The sequence below is a fragment of the Rhinatrema bivittatum genome, chromosome 8, assembly GCF_901001135.1.
Source record: "Rhinatrema bivittatum chromosome 8, aRhiBiv1.1, whole genome shotgun sequence".
Lineage (NCBI taxonomy): Eukaryota > Metazoa > Chordata > Amphibia > Gymnophiona > Rhinatrematidae > Rhinatrema > Rhinatrema bivittatum.
The window spans coordinates 178,347,170-178,369,250 of NC_042622.1; the positions used below are offsets into that span (position 1 = coordinate 178,347,170).

The following is a 22,081-nucleotide window of genomic DNA, read 5'->3' on the forward strand; positions in this document are numbered from 1 at the left end:
AGAAAGATATAGTTGCGATGGAGAAAGTACAGCGAAGGGCAACCAAAATGATAAAGGGGATGGAACTGCTCCCCTGTGAAGAAAGACTAAAGAGGTTAGGGCTGTTCAGCTTGGAGAAGAGACGGCTGAGTGGAAGATATGATAGAGGCCTTTAAAATCATGAGAGGTCTAGAAGGGGTTAATGTGAATAGGTTATTTACTCTTTTGGATAATAGAAGGACTAGGGGGCACTCCATGAAGTTAGCATGTAGCACATTTAAAACTAATCGTAGAAAATTCTTTGTTACTCAACGCACAGTTAAACTCTGGATATGGTTAGTGCAGTTAGTGTAGCTGGGTTTAAAAAAGGTTTGGATAAGTTCTTGGAGGAGAAGTCCATTACCTGCTATTAATCTAGTTGACTTAGAAAATAGCCACTGCTATTACTAGTATCAGTAGCATGGGATATACTTAGTTTTTGGGTACTTGCCAGGTATTTGTAGCCTGGATTGGCCACTGTTGGAAACAGGATGCTGGGCTTGATGGACTCTTGGTCTGACCCAGTATGGCAATTTCTGATGTTTCTTATGTAAGCGATGTCTGTATCAGAAGCGAAGCAGACAGAGCAGCTAGAGGCTACGGTGGCCTATAGAGCAGATGCATAATTTAACCTCATCAGAACTTCTTCCAGAACTATGATTTCGGCAGTCTTGGTCAGATGAAGCCTTTGGTTACGGAACTGATCAGTGGATGTTTGTTCCAAGTATCAGTTAGGAATGTTGTCTTTTAAAGGGAAACTTATCTTTGGGGAAGACTTGGAGGAGCTCATGAAACATCTGGGAGAGAATAAAGGGCATAGACTGCCTGAGGATAAGCTGGAAGGAGGAAAAGGTTCTTTTCCTACGCATTCTCGCTTTAGGGTGAATAGGCGTTTTCAGCAGAATAGGGCTTTGGTGGGAACCCAGAGGCAAGGCACTTTGAGTCAGCAATCCTGGAACCAGTCCTTTTGAGGTCAAAAGCCGAACAGAGATGGTTCCGGACAGGGTGCTGGTGGAGCCAAGTCCGCCCAATGAAACGAAGCCAGTCCACTCCTCTGTTCTGGCTATAGGGATTGGTTGACACTTTTTTACGAAAAGTGGGTCAAGATCACGATGGATCAGTGGGTCTTAAGCGTGATAAGACAAGGTTACGCTTTAGAATTTGCTCATCCATTAAAGGACTTGTTCATGGTCTCCCCTTGCCTTCCATGGCCAAAAGGCAGGTGGTACAGGAAACCATCAACCACTTAAAGATGCTGGGAGTCATTGTTCCTGTCCACATAGAGGAATGACAGATGAAAATGTATTCCATTTATTTCGTGGTTCCAAAAAAGGAGGGGACCTTCCGACCAATTTTAGACTTAAAAAAGGTGAATATGGCTCTCAAAGTTCCTCGTTTTTGGATGGAACTCTGCGCTCAGTCATTGCAGCAGTGCGCAAAGGAGAGTTCTTGGCTTCCCGGGATTTGACCAAGGCACATTTTCACATGGCAATCTGACCGGATCAGAAGTTCCTGAGGTTCATGATCCTCAGGACACATTTTCAAATTTGTGCCCTTTCATTCGGGTTGGTGACTAATCTTAGGACAAGAGGGTGTTCTGGTTCACCCATATCTGGCTGATTGGCTTATTAGAGTAAAGTCAGAGGTCCTTTGCAGACCGGCAGTGGTGTTGGTGCTACAGCAGTTCAGATCTCTGGGTTGTATAGTAAATCTGTCAAAGAATCATCTTACGCCTACTCAGATATTGTTCCTGGGAGCACATTTCAACACCAGGATCAGGAAAGTGTTTCTTACCAGGGAACACATTTGCAAATTGCAGAGGCAGATTCAGAGTTTATTAGAGAGAGTGCTCCCCAGGGTCTGGGATTACCTGCAGGTTCTCGGTTCCATGGCTTCCACTTTGGAGCTGTTCCTTGGATGTTTGCTCATATGAGGCCTTTGCAGAGGGCGATGCTTTCCCGGTGGAATCTGTTGTCAGAGCGGTTTCATCTGCCACTACCTCTTAAGGAGATAATCAGGTCCAGTCTTTCATGGTGGCTTGGTCGGGACCAGTTATGTCGTGGAGTAGACTTGGAGGTTCCAAATTAGATAGTAGTTACCATCGATGCCAGTCTCTCTGGATGGGGAGCTGTATGCCAGACTCAGCACAGGGCCAGTGGTCGGTGGAAGAGGCATTGTCTTCTATCAATCAATTAGAAATGAGAGCAGTGAGGTTCGCATTGTGTGTCTTTCTACCTTTTTTGTGCGGTCGACCAGTAAGGATCTTGTCGGACAATGCAACGATGGAAGCTTACATCAACTGACAGGGTGGTACCAAGTATTGGGCGGTGGCTCAGGAAGCCCAGAAGGCGGATTTTCTTAGTCAACAACAGCTGGATTCCGAGGAGTGGGAGTTGTCAGAGGGAAGCAGTGCATGTAATCCATTGCAGATGGGGCATCCCCCACATGGACTTGATGGCAACTTAGCAAAATGCCAAGGCACCATGCTTCTTCAGTCGCAGAAGGAACGCTGAGCTGAAGGGGTCGATGCCTTGTTGCTTCCACGGCCATGGGATATTCGCCTGTACATGTTTCTGCCCTGGCTGCTGGTGGTCAAAGTATTGCGGTGAGTAGAGATTCATCTAGGAAAGGTGATTCTAGTGGCACCAAAGTGGCCGGCCATGGTTTGCAGATCTGGTCAATCTAGCAATGGACGGACTGTTGCAGATCGGCCATCTACCAAAACTTTTTCACCAAGATCCCATATTTTCAGATCAGGCAGCTTGCTTCTGTCTTGTGGCTTGGCTCTTGAGAGGAAGCATTTAAGATGGAAAGGGTATTCCGAGGATGTCATTTCCACTCTGCTGCAAGCTAGGAAGACTTCCACATCCTTAGCATATGTGATGATCTAGAGAGTTCTTTTCTCTTGGTGCGCAGAGCAGGGGATTAAACCTATTTCGTGGCACACATTTTGATCTTCTTGCAACGAGGGTTGGAGAAGGGTTTGGCCTTTAAATCTGTCAGAGTTCAGGTGGCAGCGTTGGGCTCTCTTCGAGGCAAGATGCAGAGAGCGGCCTTAGCTGCACATCTTGATGTGGTGCGTTTTCTCTGGGGGGCGAAGTAACTGTGTCCTCCAGTGTGGAAGTTGTATTCCTCCTGGAGCCTTAACTTGGTCCTTAAGTGGATGTGAGTGGCTCCATTTGAACCTCTTAGAAGAGCATCTATGAAAGATCTCACCTTAAAATGTATTTTTCTGGTGGCAGTTTGTTCCGCTAGAAGGATTTTGGAACTTCAGGCTTTGTCATGTAGGGATGCTTTTTGAAAATTGTGGATTCCGGAATCTTGTTGCACACAGTTCCTTCCTTCCTTCCAAAGATAGTGTCGTCATTCCACTTGAGTCAATCTTTAGAGCTTCTGGCCTTCCCAAACTTGGATGCGGCAGCGCCTCATGCGAGAGAGTTGACTCTTGGATGTAAAGCGGGCATTGTTGTGGCATCTTAAGGTCACTAATAGTTTCCAGCTGTCAGTTCATCTTTTTATGCTATGGAGTGGTGCAGAAAGAGGCATAAGGCTTCAAAATCCACCTTCGCGCAGTGGTTGAAGGAAGCGATAGGTTTGACATACATCTTTCAAGGTTATCCTATCTCTGAGGGTTTAAGGGCTCACTCTACTCGATCACAAGTGGAGTCTTGGGCTGAATCTCAACAGGTATCGCCACAAGAGATTTGTAGAGTGGCTGCTTGGAAGTTGTTGCACACTTTCACCAGGCATTATCATTTGGATGTCTAGGCTCTGGAGGCCATGGGCTTTGGTGAAAGTGTACTTCGAGTGGGACTCTCGAAGTCCCACTGTGTTCAAGGAAGCTTGGGTACATCCCAGGAGTCTGGACTGATCTGGGTATGGAAAATTGGTGCCGATGAGATACACAGCGACCACATGATGTTTTTCTGTTTCAAAGCTGGTGACTAAAATACATGTGTTTTGGATGAGAACAAGTATAGGAATAATAACGAAATTGAGTGGATTCATTTCAGTGATGTGAGCATATCTCATCGGCACCTTTTTCAAGCTTAAACAAGATTCAATCTAATGACACAAGCCTTTACAAATATACACACAGCCTATTTCTTATTTAAGTTTGTGGTTACCACAAACTGCATTATTAAGCACATGAGAATACACAGTTATTACAATAAACAGACCAGCAGATGTCAAAGTTAGAAACCAGAAGATGACCATATTGCACACTGAACACGTATACAGCCCCTGAGGCAGCCACAGTTGTGGTGAAACTCGGCCGGAGTCGGGCTACTTTTATTTAATTTTTTATCAATAAATTTGTAAACACACTTGGACATCTGGCATCTATTTTTCACATCCTAACACTAGGTTATGAGGCAGTGTCGGCAAAACCTCCTCTGCCTCCATCTGCTGGAAGGGAGGCAAAACCCAGGAGTTTGGACTGATCTGTGGTATTACAGGAACGAAAATTAGCAGATAAGAACCAATTTTCCTATTCCAAGTGCTCGAACATACTTCATAAAATACCTGCCTCTGCATTTAATTCTGGATATTTATTTGCAATTGTCACATGTATGTTTATACAATGGGTAGAGAAAGTATTTGTTTTCTTGAATTGAAAATATACATGCATTCTGAAACATATGCACATGCTTTTAGATCAGAATTATGCAGTATTTTATAAACAGGGCAACTCCTGCCGGACCTGCAGATAAGTGAAAGTTGGGGTCTCTACACATGCCTTATCACACTGACTGTAGTTTCACATATCACGGCACTGTATTCCTAAGTTTCCAAAAGACTTTTCCTGTGGGTAAAGCAATGGCTAGGATAGTTACTCTCTCTGGGCTGAATTTTCCAACCCAGTTTTATGTGCGTAAATGGCCTGGAGCTTGGTGCACGTAAAATTACACACAGTCTTTTACACAAACTGGGGAGAGGCATTCCGAGGGCTGGAGTTGGAGCGATATTGGAGCTTAACATGCTCGTTGTTTGCTTTTAAAACATCAGCATGTAAGTTAAACTATGCAGCTCCTGGCCTCCAAAGTGCAGTTGAGTTTAAGGCCGTACCTCGGCCTAACCACAACATACAAATTTTCAGTGCAAACTCATTCACATAAAATTGCTTTGAAAATTTGGGGTAAAGTCTGTGCGTAAAAGATACACACAAGATTTATCTCAACCCACAGAGTTATAAATTTACCCTCCCTATGGCTTTGGCAGGTATTGGTAAAAGAACTTGGGTCTCTAGTGTGCTGCTTTTCTTGCTTCAATAGTGGATGAGCAAATTATATTTATAGAATTATTTACTGATGCTGTTGCTATGTCAGAACATGAAAAAAGCAAAGTGCATAATAATCAGAGCTTTTAGGTCAAGAACAGGAAATGTAAGCATTCAAATTACAGTCCTGCAAAGTGCATTGTGACCGCTGTTTTAATTTGTCTTTAAGTGTAGGACTGTTTTTATTGCCGGTTTCCAACGTTGCTTTTGCCAGCTGACTAGTGACACTTCTCATCAAGGAATAGAAATGTGGATGTCATCTTTTGTATTGACCATTTACATTGTGGGGACAATTCTCAGTAGCCTGCCTTGGTGCAAAGCCCTTGGGTAATTTTGTATCTGTGGATCTGGTAGGCAGTTTTAAAGAAAATTATGCACTTAATTTTTCTTTTGAAAATTAGCTTGCCCAAGTACCTGGTTAAAAATTATTCATGGATTTTGCATCTCAGTTTTCTGTGGGTAGAGTTAAGGTAGAAACAAGCATGCACACATTTGGAAATTCCATTCTGCATATGTTTTTCATAACTCTGACCTAAACTTGCCTCTGGGAACACCCATTTTTAAAATATGGCTAAAAGTATGCATGCTGTGGATCCTGAATCCTGCTCTTGAGCTGTTTTGAGGAAACCAAATGTAAATGACTTTGAAGATTGCCTCTTGTGTTATTAGCTGTTGTGGCATGTATACTAAAGCAGTGGTTCCCAAATCTGTCCTGGGGGGTTTTCAGGATATTCACAATGAATATGCATGAAATAAATGTGCATGCATGCCTCTAGAGTATGCAAATCTATCTCATGCATATTCATGGTAGATATAAAAACCAGACCTGTTTAGCTCTCAAGGGCCGGAGTTGACTACCTAAGGTATTGCAACAGGAAGGAAATTAGGAAGATGGGCCTTACTGTCTCTCTGTCACCAAATGTTCAGGTTCTATCATGAGGACATGATTTTGTTATGACCAGACCTCCCCTAACAGGTTCAATGCACATGTTTCTTCATTGCAGAAGTTAGTGAACGTCATAGAGTTTAGCACTAAACCTGTTGTTTCAAAGACTTTTAGAGAGTGATTTTATAATAATCCCTTTTCTTCTTTATACAGGCAGGCCAGTTCACACAAGTGATTATGCACTTCTACCAGCAGATGGAGACAGAGATCACTGACTTGCTGATGCCACATTATATAGCCCAAAAGACACATATATTAAATGTGAATTACTAAAAGTGGTGAACCCTCACAAATGAGCTATTGCACACTTACGTTGTAACAGCGTTTTAACATTTGTGCACTCGTTGCGATTGTGCGTGCTCAATGGACATAATCATGGGGTGACACTTTTCATTTCACGTAAAATGTGCCGCTGTTCTTGAACAGAAAAATTTTTTTTTTTTAATTTTTTTGAAACAATTTTTTAGAACTTTGACATCAACTCCAGCTATTTCATTGGTAAAAAGACATCTATGGAAAAAAGACTTATCTTTTCAAAGAAAAACGCTAGAGCTTAAGAGCTCATCAGCTCTGCTCTGCTAGACACCAGACACCGCTGGTGTTTCGGAGACTTCATCAGGGGCTTTAGTCAAAGTCTAGAGTTGGAGAGCGATTTATTTGTTGTGCTGACTATGTCCATTGAGCACGCACAGTCGCAACGAGTGCACAAATGTTGAAATGCTGTTACAGCGTAAGTGTGCAATAGCTCATTTGTGAGTGTTCACCACTTTCAGTAATTCACATTTAAAATATGTGATTTCTTTATATTTTGTCTTATACTTCTATCACATACAATACTGGTTCTTTGATTTTGGACATTATATAGCCCTGCACAGACATCAGCCTGCTAGTATTCTCCATCTCCAGCAGATGGTGGGCACGCATACTTCCCTGTGGACGTAAGCCTGCCACGATTAGGGCAGGTTGTGCTTAGCTCTTGAGGTGATAGCAGGGCTCCCTCCCTCAGTTGAGCAAGTGACACTGGTCTGGCAGAGGGAGGTGTGAGGTGAAGACCTGGAGCCCTCTCCCTCTGCAGGCAGTGGATTGCTTCTAGGAGCTGAAGGAAACTTTGTGTTCAGGACTTTTTTCTGTTTTCTTCTGAGCCTCTGTCTGTCTCTTCCTCCTTCTCTGGGGACTCGCATTCATCGGGCAGGTGGGGGAACGTGTTCTGGATAGGCCATGATCGGACGATCAAGTTTAAAAAAAAAAAAAAAAAAAGAGTTCCTGTGCGTCTGTGATTGCGCTGGCTGGGGCCAATAGTATTGGATGGAGGGCCGTCTGAGGCAGGAGATTGTAGCATCAGCAGCAGCAAGCAGAGGCTTGCAGTGTTCGCAGCAGATTACAGTGTCAGCTCAGGAATAGCCACGTGGTGGTACAGTCGACTGCCATTAGGTTGACAGTAGTAGAGCCATGTGCATCACATGCTCAAGATGATGCCAGGCAGTCAGTATGGGAAATAGCTCCTGATCTGTTACATACCATATGAGGGATATGCAACCAAAATCTTTCTCTTAGTCTGTGCCAGAGATGTGTGGAGGCACAGGGAGAAATGTTGCAGGGGGATTTTGCCCCTGCGAGGGGATCTCAAACTGCGATGGAAGGCTCAGTAGGGGTGGCTTCCCGGGCAGGCCCCCTCTGGAGGGAGAGGAGCTTGCCCCTCCTCCACTACGGTCAGTTTCCCCAATGGCTGAGGAAATAGGTTTGGAGGTGGCCCTTCCTATGGATCTTTCGACCCTTTCGTGGGTGGAATTTTTTAAAGGACTGCAGTCCTTTTGTAAAGGACAGGAGGCACTGCGTCCAGGGATACCTTGCCCACAATCATCCTCCTCGAGGCATGGCAAACATCCAGCCACTCCCTTCTCCCCTTCCAGGAGACTTAAGTGACCGAAGAGGCAAAGGGAGGACTGAGCAGAGAAATATCAGGAGGTCTTGGAGAGCTTCTGGGATGAGTCGGAGGCCTCTTCGGCAGATGTCAAGGAGTTTGCCCTGGAGGAAGGAGAGCGTCCTCCAGATGTAGAACCTCATAGGACCATGCTGCGGCTGTTTTACAGGGATGAGCTATCCAGCTTGATAGTTCAAGCACTGAAGACGCTGCTCCAGATGCAGCTAAAACGCAGAAGAACAACCCTCTTGTCAGTTTACATAAGGCATCCTGTTTTTCCCTCCTCACAAAATGGTGCAGAAGTTGATTGATCTGGAGTGGAGTGCTTCAGAGGCTAATTTAAAAAATGATTGGACCTTGGCCAATCTTTATCCTGTGGACCCAAAGGTGAGAGAACGGTTTCTATTTTGGAAAGTGGATGCTCTGGTGTGCTCTGTCACAAAGAGAACTATTATTCTCATGGAAGGGGGGACAGTCCTAAGGGATGCACAGTTTCATAAGATTAAAGCGATCCTGAAACAAGCCTACAAGACTTGACTATGAATTTACAGATCTCCGCTTGCTGCCGCATAGTAGCATAGGCCAGTTTGCAAATAACTTAGGAAGCTCAGGAAGTGCTGGGAGAGAGTGGGCCCTACTTGGATCCTGGTGCTATCTTCCTAGTGGATGCAGGCTATCATTTGGTGAATATGGCTGCTCATAGGGTGGCTTTGGTCATAGCAGCATGCCATTTTCTCTGGTTGCATAACTAGTCAGCGGATACCATTTCTAAGTCTAACTTGACAAAGTTGTCCTTCAAGGGCTGTCGTCTCTTTGGGGATGAGTTAGAAAAGATGACAAATCAATGAGGGGACTCCAAGATTCTGTGGTTGCTGGAAGATAAGGTTTCCCCTCGTTCCTCCTTTTCCAGAGGTCAGTTTCATGACTCTCATTGATTTCATCTCTCCAGAAGATCGGGGTGTTAGAGATCTCGTTCTTTTGGGAAATCGCAGTCCTTCAAAGAAGTTGGGTAAGGATGGAAGCTCAGGTTCCCGAGCTTCCCGTTCCTCCCAATGAAGTTTTGGGGATCCACCATCTGGTACCAGAGATAGGTATTATTATTCATTCATGTGTCCATACCAGCCGTGTTCTTTTATTTTTGTAATTAAAGTAAAGCATTTGTATTATTAAAGTATAAATGCTGTAGTGAACATATTACAATAAAATTCTTATAGTTCTTTAATTGCCTTAGGCATTTTGAACATTCCCAACTATTAGCCTTTGTTGCTTTAGGAGGGTATATTGTTATTGTACATTATTGTGTGATTTTTATTGCTTGACTGGTGATAATATACTTAACATCCTTCTAGCAAATTCCTCATTCCTATTCACACCCCATATCAGTCCAGACTCCTGAGTTTTGCCTCCCTGCCAGCAGATGGAGACAGAGAAGAAAAGCTTTACTGACACTGCTACTTAATCTAGTGTGCCACCTGCAGTCCCTCAATATTTCTCTGTCACCAACAGATGATAGAGGTGTAAAATCTGCAGTCTGGAGTTAAAAAAAAAAAAAAAAAAGCACAAGGAAAAAGACTCTAGTCTCTATTCCCAGGGGTGTTAGGCTTCGGGAGAGGCCATCCCCCAGGTTGTTTGGCTGAGCAAGGGGTTGGTGACTCTGACTTCCCTCAGTGCAATGATCGCAAGGACCTGGATAGCCAATGGTCTGGCTCTCTTCTTGTTTCCTATGTGGCCTTCTCTCATGGATAGCCATTGGTCTAGCTCCCTCGTCTTATGCATGGCTTTCTCTCCTTTCTCCTGGGCTAGCGATTAGCATAGGAAAGTATTGCTTTCTTTTATTTATTAGTTTTGCTTGTTTGGTGTTTAAAAAAAATAGAAAAGTTTGCCAGTGTGACTAAGGGCAAATGGTGAATGCCTGGGAGTAGGATTTATGTGGCTTGGGGGTCCAGCTCTGAGAGATTACGGCTGTCAAACTGGCAGTAAAAACGACCAGGGATCAGCAAAGGTGCACCACGTGTCTGTCTCGCTAATAGTCAGGAGCTGCGCAGCATTTTGGGGGCATACAGAATAGCAGCGTGGGAGGCAGGAGAGTCGGGAACAGCAGCATCTGCAGATACAGCAGTGGTTGACTTGGCTAGTGCTCAGGGACCAACTATGAGGCAAACAGCATTCAGTCAGTGAAGGGCCGTTAAGGGGGGAAATTAACACAAAGCACGCAGATCTCAGCATTTGCCCCTAAGGCCTTGATAGTGCCGGCAAAGGTTCGTGGCAGAAGATGGTGATATGGTGAGCCATGTATGAGACAGGCCTCAGTGGCCACTGCATCTCCACACCATGCCGACGAGAAGAGTGTAACCTGATCATTGGGTGCAGGTGCTGCAGCCATTTCATCAACCTCTGCAGGAGAAAATAATGAGCTAGGAAGGGGTGGGGGAATCCCCTCAAGTGTGCGGGATATTTTAGAAGACTCTGAGGACCCCCTCAGGGATGGTGCTGCATAGTCACAATGTTTTGTGTTGGAGTTGGTCCTGCTTCTGCATGAGAATTTCCTGGCTAGGGAGGTGGCAAAGGAGAGGTGTTCTTGCTTCCAGAGTTGCCTGAGGCTGGTTAAAAAATAAATATATCACCAAGGTTGGACCCTCAGAAGAGGTCTAGGAATATCTTGCAACTTCTAGGTTTGCGAGGTCACAAGGCAATTCGAAGTGGGACTTTGAGGGAGCAGATATTCTGGCAGCTAAGTCTTCAGTAGTAAAATTGGTGCAGGATTTTGCTGTTCCTGCTGAGGGGCCTGACTGAAAAGGATGATCCTAAGGTGGTCCGCCTTTTCAGAAAAGAATGGTGACTTTTAATTCCACATGGATTTGAAGGATTTACAGATTAAGCAGCTACAGGAAAAGTCAGATCATGGTGTATCCTGTCATGGAAAGGCTCATGAGAACTAGCAAGGGTTTTTCCCTTCCATAGGTCGGTAATGAATTTGGTGGTTCAGGAGTGGCATACTCCAGAGATTGCTATATTGTGGGAAGAGCATTGGTGAAGCTGTACCCATTGCAAGAGGAGGCCTTGAAGCTCTTGATGCAGCCAAAGGTGGAGGCTTCGGAATTGGCTGTGAACCCAGGAAGCCACCATCCCAATGGCAGGATCCGATGCGCTGAAGGCCATGCAGGACCAGATGGTGAACGGGGGTATGCAATAGTTTTATGCAAAATGCATGTTTGCGTTGGATGCGGCATGTACTCGGGGAAGGCAAGGTTTTGTCGGCTCCCACCAGGCAAGCAGGACGCTTGGAGGTGGCAATGGTCTACATTGCAGACACTCTATATTGTTGAATTAGGACATTCCCCAGGATTATGATTTCAGTATCGGCCAGAAAGTTCTTGTGGTTGAGGATTTGGTCAGCGGATATCTATCTGGTCCAGATCTCAACTGGGCTGTCTCCATTTTCAAGGACAGGCTCTTGTTCAGGGAGCCTTTGATGAAATATCTGAGAGAGTCCAAAGGGCATAAGTTACCCAAGGTTAGACCACAAGGAAGCAAGTGCAACTTCTCCATTCGTCCGCTTTTTGGAAACAGGGGAAAGCAACAGAATAAAGTATCTTCCTTCTTTCAGAGGCAAAGCTCAGGTGGAGCGCAGTCCTTTTTGGAGAGGGTGTGAGCCAACTTGTGAAACGCTGGTTAGGGAGCCGGAGTAGGTGGGCCTCACAATGACTCGAGGCTGGTTTGATCTCGGGAGAAAGGAAGATATCCCATTTACTTCATGGTCCCAAAGAAAAGAGGAATTTGCAGGCCCCTTTGGGGTGCAGAAGGGTAAATGTTATCCTCAGGGTACCATGGTGTTGAATAGAGACTCTTTGATCAGTCACTGCAGCTGTCCACAAATGATCATGCCTGGCATTCTTGGTTCTAACCAAGGCTTATCTACACCCATTTGGACAGAGCATTGGAAGTTCCTAACACTTATGATTCTAGAAGATCATTTTCATTTTTGCGCTTTTCCGTTAGGACTAGCGAGGGCACTGCAAATCTTTTTCATGATGATGGTGATAGTGGCAGTAACTGAAGCTATATGGAAGGAAGTAGTCCTAGTGCATCCTCTTCTAGATGACTGGCTCTTTCGGGGAAAGTCATAGACCTTGTGACAGCAGTTGATGCAGGGGTTCATAAAGAGGTTGCAATGTCTGGGATGGAGAATGAACCTGGCAAAGAGCAATCTCGTACCGATCTATTCCCTGAAGTATATTGGGGCCCATTTCGTTGCCAGAAGAGATAAGGTGCTTCTCACAATGGACAGGGTGACGAAGCTGCAGATACAGGTTTGCTGTTCGTTAAGGCTTGTGTTTTCCAGTGAGGGGTCTATCTGTAGGTTCTGAGTTCTATAGCATTGATGCTAGATCTAGTTTCACTTATATGTGGTTCCTTCAGAGGGCAATCCTTTCCTGTTGGAACCCAGCATCAGAAGAGTTTTCATCTTCCATTGCCACTCAGGGAAAGTCCAGGTCCAGTTCTTGTGGTGGTCTTCTTGTGTCATCCTGGAGCAGGGATGGGCTTGGACATCCCAGACTGGAGGGTAGTAACCACCGAGGCCAACCTCTTGGAGTTGGGAAGCTGTTTTGGGGCAGATGGCTCAAGGCCAATGGTTGACAGAGGAAGCATCATGGTTTATCAATCAGTCAGAAGTGAGAGTGCCTTACTTAGCATATCTTATGTTTCAACAACATGTGCATGGTTAAGTGATTCGAGTCCTATTAGGCAATGGAATGGCAGTGGCTTGTATCAACCAACAGGGGAGAACCAAGTGTTGGATGGCCTCTCAGGAGTCTAAGGAGTTGTTGGGCTTGGCAGAGCAACACCTGACCACTCAGCCAGCATCTCACATCGCTGGCATAGATGAATTTTAGGCGCATTTTCTCAGTTGGCAGGGGTTGGACCCCAGAGAAGGGGAACTGACAGAGGCAGCAAGTGAATCTCCATGTTCGGTCTGGTGGGGTAGACCCCAGATGGATCTGATGGTATCAAGACATAACTCCAAGGCAAGCCCTTTTTTAGTTGCAGGTGAGAGAGCAAAACAGGAGGGCATTGTCACTCTAGACCTACCATGACAGACAGAGATCCTCCTATACGTTTTCCTCCCAATGGCCTCTGGCGAGCAGACTATTGCTTCGGATAGAGAAGCTCCAGGGAAAGGTGATACTTGTGGCTCCAGATTGGTCACGGTGCTTGTGGATGGTAAACCTAATAAATTTGGCGGTAGACAGACCACTAAGGTTCAGTCATCTTCACGTATTGATTAGGCAGGGCCTAGTGCTCGTGGATCAGGCAAATCATTTCTGCCTCACAGCCTGGCTTTTGAAAGGAGACAAGGGATACTCTGGAGAGGTCATTATAACCTTGCTACAAGTTAGATGACCATCCATTTCCTTGGCTTATATGAGAGGTTGGAATGTGTTCGAAATGTGATATATCTGAGTTAGAGTTGAACCTACTCAAGCTTTGGTTTTGCATAGTTTGACTTGTCAAGTAAAGGGGTCCAGTATATGGACTAGCTTTTCTTCCCTTCAAGTGAAGGTAGCAGCCTTAGCTTGTTTTCAGGGTGAGATGCAGGGGATGGCCTAGCTTCTCATCTGGATGTGGCTCATTTTTTCTTTGGGGGGAGAAGCATTTGCATCCTCCAGTGAAAAAGATGTGTTCCTCGTAGAACCTTAATTTGGTGTTGTATACTATTGCACGGTAGCTGAATGAGGTAATTAGATCATCATACATTTACAGGAGTCGTCCAGTTCCTGAGGGACTGAGGGCCCATTTTACTGGGAAGTGAGCAACCTTGTGGGTTGTGTATCCACTAGCTTCCCCACAGGAGTTCTGTCAGGTAGCTGTTTGGGCTTCACTACACACTTTCGCCTGATATTAATGGCTGAATGTCTGGACATCTGTGTCAGCTGGTTTTGGTGCAAGTGTACCACAAGCAGTTTAGGGGAGCTTGGGTACATCCCAGGAGTGTGGACTAATCTGGGATATGAACAGGAAAGGAAAATTGGTTCTTACCTGCTAATTTTTGTTCCTGGAATACCAAAGATCAGTCCAGAACCCTGCCCGTTCAGTAAAGCCCACTCGTCATGGCAGTATGTAAATGATGCAGAGTGGTTTGTTTGGTGTTCTGCTTAATGTTGTTGGAGTGAGTTTTCCATAGAGGCTTTGCTTTCCTTGTGCTCGTTGACTGAGGTTGAGAGTCTCAGTTATTGTTATAGTGATTCTCATCTTGGCTTGGGTACAGGTCATACTGAGGGACTGCAGGTGGCACACTAGGTTAAGTAGCAGTGTCAGTAAAGCTTTTCTTCTCTGACTCCATCTGCTAGCAGGGAGGCAAAACCCAGGAGTCTAGACTGATCTGTGGTATTCCAGAAATGAAAATTAGCAGATAAGAACCAATTTTCCTTTTAAACTGTAAGTAACAATGCAATGCACAATAAGATCAGCAGGGCAGGTGCAAGGGGATTAGGCACTCTAGGCACCTTCTGCCTTGCGCCTGCCACACCCCGATCTCGGCCCCGACTCCTACCTCATTCTCTATCACGCCTGCTGAGTGTGTGGTTTTCTGGGCCGTGAGCAGTTTGAGTGCTGCTCATGGCCCACTGAGTCTTCACTCCTCTTTGCCATCACTTGCGGCCCCACATGGCTCGCACCCTCTAATGGCTGGTGCCCTAGGCCCAGGCCTAGTTCATCTGGTACTTCCACTAGCCATGAATATCAGCATTCTTTTGTTCTAGCATCTATTCCCTCGGGCTGAAATTAATGTAAATTTAATGCTTAAAATTTTTCACTGTATCCTAAATATCTGTTTAGGTCTCTTTTAATACTAAAATAGACCATAAAATAGAACGAGAGACTCGTTCACTTGTTTGTGTAGTTCTAGTAGCCATACGGGTCCTGAAGAAAACTGCAGTCTTTGTAAGCTGTGACATCTTTGAAAGGACCCACAAAATGTCATCAGATTGAGCTGTTGAGGTCCTTTCTAGAGATGTTCATTTTCCTGTAAAGTAATGTGATGCTGCCTTTTTAATTGTTTTTGTCCAATTGATTTTAGGATTCTAAACCTGTTATGATAGAACCTTCACCTTTCTTGAGCAGAGGAAGAAATTCATCTGGAGCCCTTGCAGCAGAGCCAGGAGAAGATAGGACGGTGGTGACCAATTTCTGCAGTTCTGCAGATGAAAAGTTCTCAGATAATATTTCTAGTTCATCAGAAGCCTCAGAGTCCACAGGCAGTAGTAAGCACAAGAGCTCATTTCTTCTGAGGTTTTGTTCAAGTTCAGTCTTGGGAAATCTAAATCCACCACTCAGAAAAAATTCAAGGTTGGAAAACTGCAGCAGCTATATGTGGCTTGCTTTGCCTTCTGTCTACACTCAAGTAGTCACATTATGTAGTGTACCATCATGCCTCAGGCAACTGAGCATAGACAGAACACTACTTCATTGATTACAGTAAATTATGAGGATGCTGTGCCAAGATCATAGGAAGACTGGCAGTGAAGTTTCATAGAATGTAACATTAGGAGACTGATATTCAGCACCACTTAGCCAGACAAGTCGTGACTTATCTGGCTAAGTGGCAGCGGCTGAATATCCGGCTCCATTCAGTGGTCAGCACTGAGCCGGATAAGTATTTAACCAGATAAATACTTATCTGGGTAACTGGAAGACGGGAAATGGGCATTTCAGGGAGAAGCTACTTAACCAGTTAACTTGGCCAGATAAGTGGCGATATTTTAAAGCTATCCAGTTATCTAGATAAGTTAGGCCTGCTCAATATCAGGTCTAAAGTTAGTCAGATAAGACTTATCCGACTAAGTAGTGATTTGTACAGGGATATTCAGTAGCATAGCTGTTCTACTGCATATCTCTTGTAAATTAGCCAGATAAGTCTTAATCAGGCTAGCTTACTTAGGGCCTGATTTACTAACGCTTTTCTCCCATTCTGTATGTATGGAAAAAATGTTTAGTGAATGAGGCCTTTTGTTGGTTATCTTGGAATATCTGTTACTAAATGTATTTCATTATTCCTGAAGATAAAAACAGTAAATAAATAAATAAATAAATTCAAGAAAGCATGGGATAAGGCCAGAGGATCTTTATTTATGAAGGATCTGAGGGAATGATAGAGATCAATTATTGGCCTATGTTAATGCAACTGGAATTAAATTGGGTAGACTGGATGGGCCTTGTAGTCCCTAGCTGCTTTTAGATTCTCTGTTTCTAGAAACAGTCTCTCCTTATCCAGTTCCCTCTCTCTTTCCCACTGTCCTCTTTGACTTGGAGAACACAGAGGCTTTCTAATGATTAACTGATTGATCATTTTAGCTGTTGAAAGAAAGAAATCTGTAAGGGGTTAGAACAGTTTATTAGGTATTGATAGGATAAGCTGCGCGGTAAGATGTGATTTGGATGTTAAGATGATTGTGTGTTTATTTTTATAAGGTAGAATAATCATGATTATTAAGTGATGTTGCTTTTAATCTGTGAAATAATTGTAATCTCGCATGGAGCACCTTGCTGGCATGCAAGTTATAAATTGAAATAAACACAGTTACAAGTACTTGGTTCCCTCAAAGTTGGGAGATTGTTGCTTTTCCTCTTTCAACAGCTTAGCACTATAAAGAACAACTTGGCAACATCAGAGGGGCTTAGATGTCAGGGTAGAGAGGAGAAATTTTTAGTTTATGATGTGGAACCATAGAGACTATATCCGGCTGTCTTACATAGCTCATGGATACAGATGACAAGAATTACTGAAAAAGTAGGCAACACAGCATCTGTTTATTCTGAAATTAGTGCAGCTTGTGTTAGGGGGCACACAAAAGCCCCTTTTAAGCAGATTACATATCAGAGAAGTAAAGATTTGAGATGCAATAGAGGCAGGAGATGAATGGTTATAAATAAGAATTTTCCTAAGAATGCACAGAATAGAATAATAGAATAATTTATGCAAAATGGTGAGTATGTGGAGTAAATTACTATCGGAATTGGTGTAGTATAGCAGTTACACAAACCTGCAAAAACAGGGACAGGGGTGTCACGGAAGGGCTGAGACAAGAGGTGATGGCCTTAACAGATGTTTTGCTTGCATCTTTCTTTGAACTAATACAACTGTGTTGTCAAACTGGCTACAATTTCAACAGTTGGGATTACTTTAGTCTCTATGGTTCCACATAATAAGCTAAAAATTTCTCCTCTCTACCCTGACGTCTATTCCCCTCTGATGTTGCCAAGTTGTTTCCTTATTCAGCCACTTGTTCACATTTATTGCTGACTCTAAGTCAGTTGTATTCATATCATCTGGTTCTATGACCCTCCCAACCTTTATCTGCCTTGAACGGGTTTTCAGTCTTCGGAAAGGCTTGCTATCAGTATTAAATAAAGAAATCTAATCTTAGTAACACAGAGAGCCTACATCATTGTAAGAAAGTTTGTTTTGAATCCTCTATTTAGAAATACAATGGGGGTAATTTTCTAATAGCCCACATAAGGAAATTGACAATACATGCAGAAAAAATACCGATTTGCAAAACTTTTAAAAATGATTTCCCAAAAGTACCAGCACACAGTTTGGAAAGTTTGGGGAAAATGTGCGCACAGGGAGGATAACTTTCTAAACTGCTTGTGCATGCCCATATACACATGTATGTGGGCGCGCAAGGTTGCTACGGTATTTTATTACCTGTGTGCAAATGATATGCGCAGGTTATAAAATACGAGTACATATGTGCACAGATATGCTCGCATATGTAAAAACTGGACTTATCTGGATTAGTAGCAACATTTATCCAGGTAAGCTCTGATTTATCTGGATAAGTAGCAGCAAAACCATTACTTAGCCGAATAAGTCTGAAAAGCGCTATTTGTCTGCCTAAATAGCGCTTTTTGAACTTATCCAGCTATGTAAGATGGCCGGATACATCTAAAAAGCGTTACATATCCAGCTAAATCAGATAGCTGGATAAGTAGAGCTGTAAGACCTGTCCTGCTAAGTAATAGAGGTTATAGTCCAAAAAGCTCTACTTAGATGGATAAGTAAGGCTTTTCAGATTTATCTGGTTAAATAACGACTACCGACAGCCAGGTAACTTAATTTAGCCGAATAAGTGGCACTACTTAGCCAGATAAGCGTGCACAAATGATACACCCGTGTATTTGTACTTTATATCTTAAAGGGATATGTGAGTAAATTTTACACAAGTTATTTAGATGCGTTTATCCCCCATAAATCAGTTTTTACACACACACAAGCTGGAGGATTTTCTAACATGCGTATGGCAATGAATTAATCAGTTTTACCAATTAGTTTACCAGTTCACCCATTCCATCTGCAGCTCGTGAAGACCCTCCTGGTTCTTCAGCCTGAAGTCTCCCTGCCCAGTCATTTTTTCACTTTTAAGATGTTTACAATCATTTACTCCAGATATTGAGCAGGAGTAAATACATGCAAGTAAGGTGTCACATTTACATGTGTAAATTGCTTCTAAAATAGCAACTTACTTGAGTAAATGCTGGCCCCTCCCTGGAACACCCTTGGCCTGCCCCTTTATTTACAAGCATAGATTTACTCATGGCATCTGATTTCTGTGTGTATGTTGAGGTTTCTAAAATACTACAATAAATACTTGGTGATAATGTTTAACGTTAATGTTAAACATTATCACCAAGTATTTATTGTAGTATAGAAGTTTTCACTTGGTGTGGAAATCTCTGTTGTGGATTAAGAGGTTTCTAAAATAGCAAATACTTGCGTGCATGCTAATTTACATGTGTAAGTGAATTTGAAAATCCACATTTGTGCACATAAGTCTAAATCTCTCCCCAACTCCATTCCACCCCCCACCCCCCCAGGAATGCCTCTCCTTGGTTCATACGCGCTTATCAGGCAGGCAAGGATATCCACAGAAATGCCTTTAAAAAGTACCCCTGCAAATAACCTGCTACTTGCTTTTGTGCCCTTTTCCCTAAATAGATCAGATGTGGGGGTTATATATTTCTTGTAGATGACCCATGCTTGAATTTTCTATCAGAATCTGATACTGCTGTTTCTATTTTCTGATACTTATTTTTATTTCTTTTACAGGTTTTCTGTATTCTACTGCTGCAGGGGCCGATATGTGTTTTGCCAGGCAGCATAATAGTTCTGACAATAACAACCAGTGTTTTCTGGGAGCCAATGGGAATGCGTTCCTTCAAACCCAAAAACCAGGTGCTATTGATAACCAACCACTCGTAACGCATGAACCTGTCAAGGTAAATATTAAGAAGATATAAAACCAAAATTTATTTTTAGGGACTTCTTTTTTTTTTTTTTTTGTGGCCATTGGAAAGTCCATTCTATTGAAAAGAAAACTGTTTGATAGTAAGGACATTCATGAAATTAATTTTCAGTTGCATTTTTTAGATACTTATTTTTCCTCTTAGGTTTTCTACCAAGATGACTTAGGTAGACTATTGTATAGTTATGGTTATAAGAAACAAATGTAAAGACTGAGAAAAATAAATATGCAAAAAGCCTATGTTGGTTTGCTGTGCAATTTTGAAATAGTGCATCTTTTGTCCCCACATTATAATTTTTTAATATCTTCTCAGATGGGAAAAATGCCACAATAAAAGCAAAGGGCCGGATTTTAAAAGGGTTACACGCACCGGGCCTATTTTAAAAAGGCCCGGTGACGCGCATAAAGCCCCGGGACGCGTGTAAGTCCCAGGGCTTTACAAAAGGGGTGGGGCGGGGCAAGAGGCCCCCGCCGGCAGGCAGGCGCAAAAGGTAAGACGAGTCGGGGGGGGGGGGATGTATGGAGAAGGGGTGGAAGGTTAGGTTAGGGGGAACGGAGGAAGGCAGCGCGGCCTGGTACGCGCAAGGTGCACAATTGTGCACCCCCTTGCGTGCGCCGATCCTGAATTTTATAACGTGTGAGTGCGCTCACATATAGGCCGCGCGCGCTTCTTTTAAAATGTACCCCAAAATGTGCAAAAAGCAGTGTTGGATATTTACATAGTCTTTAAATTTGCTCTTCAGTATATGTTGCTCTCACTATTTGACTTGATTAAATTTATTTACAAAAATTTGATATTTGGGGTTTTTTTCCCCTAGGAATAATCTCAAAGCAAATTACAATCAATTCTTAAGAGTGAATTGCCAAAGGAGTTTTATGCATGAAAGTAGCATATATCATAGCAAGTTTCAAAAGCCCACTTATGCATATAAAGTCCATTTATACATGTAAAACCATTTATACATGTAAAACCTTTTATACATGTAAAACTCTAAGGAGTGCATTTTCAAAGGAGATACATACATAAAAGTAACAATTTTCAAAAGTCCATTTACATGTGTATAACCTTTTGAAAATTACCTCTTATGTGCCTTTATGTAGTGGATTGAATTCATGATTTTTCTTCTAACAAAATTACATTGCCCCATTTTTTCTAAAGGCTACATCGTTAACACTGGAAGGTGGCAGACTGAAGCGAATTCCACAGCTAGCCCGAAGCAGAGATTATGAAATCGTGCCAGAGCCAGTGTGGAGGGCGCTCTACCATTGGTATGGGGCAAACCTGGCTTTACCCCGACCGGTATGTACTGAATACTGCCACTTAAATAGTTCTTCATTTCTAAAACTAATCAAATGCTTAGGGCTGGATTTTAAAAGCCCTACACGCGTAGGGCCTATTTAAAAAAGGCCTGGCGACGCACGTAAAGCCCCGGGATGCTTGTAAGTCTAGGGGCTTTACTAAAGGGGTGGGGCCAGAGGCCTCCGACACAGCAGCCATTGCGCTGTGTCGAAGGATTGCGTGCCCTGGGGGGGAGAGCTCATGGTAGATGGGCTTGGTACCCCGGGTCTTTGGTCCAGTCAGGAACGTTCTTGTCAAATCAACTTTCTGGAGATTCGGGTGATCAGGTACACCCTATGGGCTTTCAGAGATCAGTTGTCCAACAGAGTTGTCCTGATCCAGACTGACAACCAGGTAGTGATGTGGTATGTCAACAAACAGGGAGGCACAGGATCATACCTCCTGTGTCGGAAAGCTGTCCAGATCTGGTCGTGGGCCCTGTTCCACAGGATGGTCCTCAAGGCCATGTACTTGGCCAGGTCGGAGAATGTGCTAGCGACAGGCTGAGTCGAGCCTTCAGACCCTACGAGTGGTTCCTAGACCAGGGGATAGTGAATCAGATATTCCGCCTCTGGGGGAGCCCAGACATAGATCTTTTTGTGTCCCCCTGCAACAGGAAGGTGCTTCAGTTCTACTCCCTGTACAGGTCAGATGGCAAACCAGTCTTGGATGCCCTTGCCCGTCATTGGAGCAAGGGTCTTCTATATGCGTATCCGCCGATTCCCTTGGTGGCAAAGACCCTTTTGAAGCTTTTCGAGGATAGAGGGACTATGATCCTCATAGCCCCTCATTGGCTGAGACAGGTCTGGTTTCCACTCCTGCGGGAGTTGTCCATCAGGAAACCAATCAGTCTGGGGACTTCCCCAGATCTCATCACAAGATCAGGGCAGGCTACAGCATCCCAACCTCCAGGCCTTGTCACTCACAGCCAGGTTGTTGAGAGGTTGATTCTGCAGCCGCTCCATCTTTCAGAAAATGTGTCTCGGATCCTGGTGACTTCTAGAAAGCCTTCCACTAGAAAGTCCTATGGACTGAAGTGGAGGAGGTTTTCCGTGTGGTGTGAGCAGAAAGCCCTAGATCCGTTCTCCTGCCCCAACAAAATTTGCTTGATTACCTTCTAGACCTATCGGTGGCTGGCTTGAAAAACCAACTCCATTAGAGTTCATCTGAGTGCAATTGGCGCATACCACCATGGTGTAGATCAGGGGTGGGCAAGTCCGGTCCTCGAGGGCTGCAAACCAGTCGGGTTTTCAGGATACCTCTAATGAAT

At 43.8% G+C, this 22,081-nt stretch overlaps 1 protein-coding gene across 5 annotated transcripts in view; it reads left to right on the plus strand.

The window, feature by feature from the left end:
* Positions 1 to 22,081, plus strand: part of USP32 (ubiquitin specific peptidase 32) — a 430,766-nt gene that overhangs the window by 279,838 nt on the left and 128,847 nt on the right. For all 5 annotated transcript variants that reach the window (XM_029611622.1, XM_029611620.1, XM_029611623.1 and 2 more), the window contains 3 exons: positions 15,245 to 15,428; positions 19,277 to 19,446; positions 20,632 to 20,772. In XM_029611622.1, the coding sequence (XP_029467482.1) occupies positions 15,245 to 15,428; positions 19,277 to 19,446; positions 20,632 to 20,772 (495 nt within the window). The remainder of the gene's footprint in view (positions 1 to 15,244; positions 15,429 to 19,276; positions 19,447 to 20,631; positions 20,773 to 22,081) is intronic.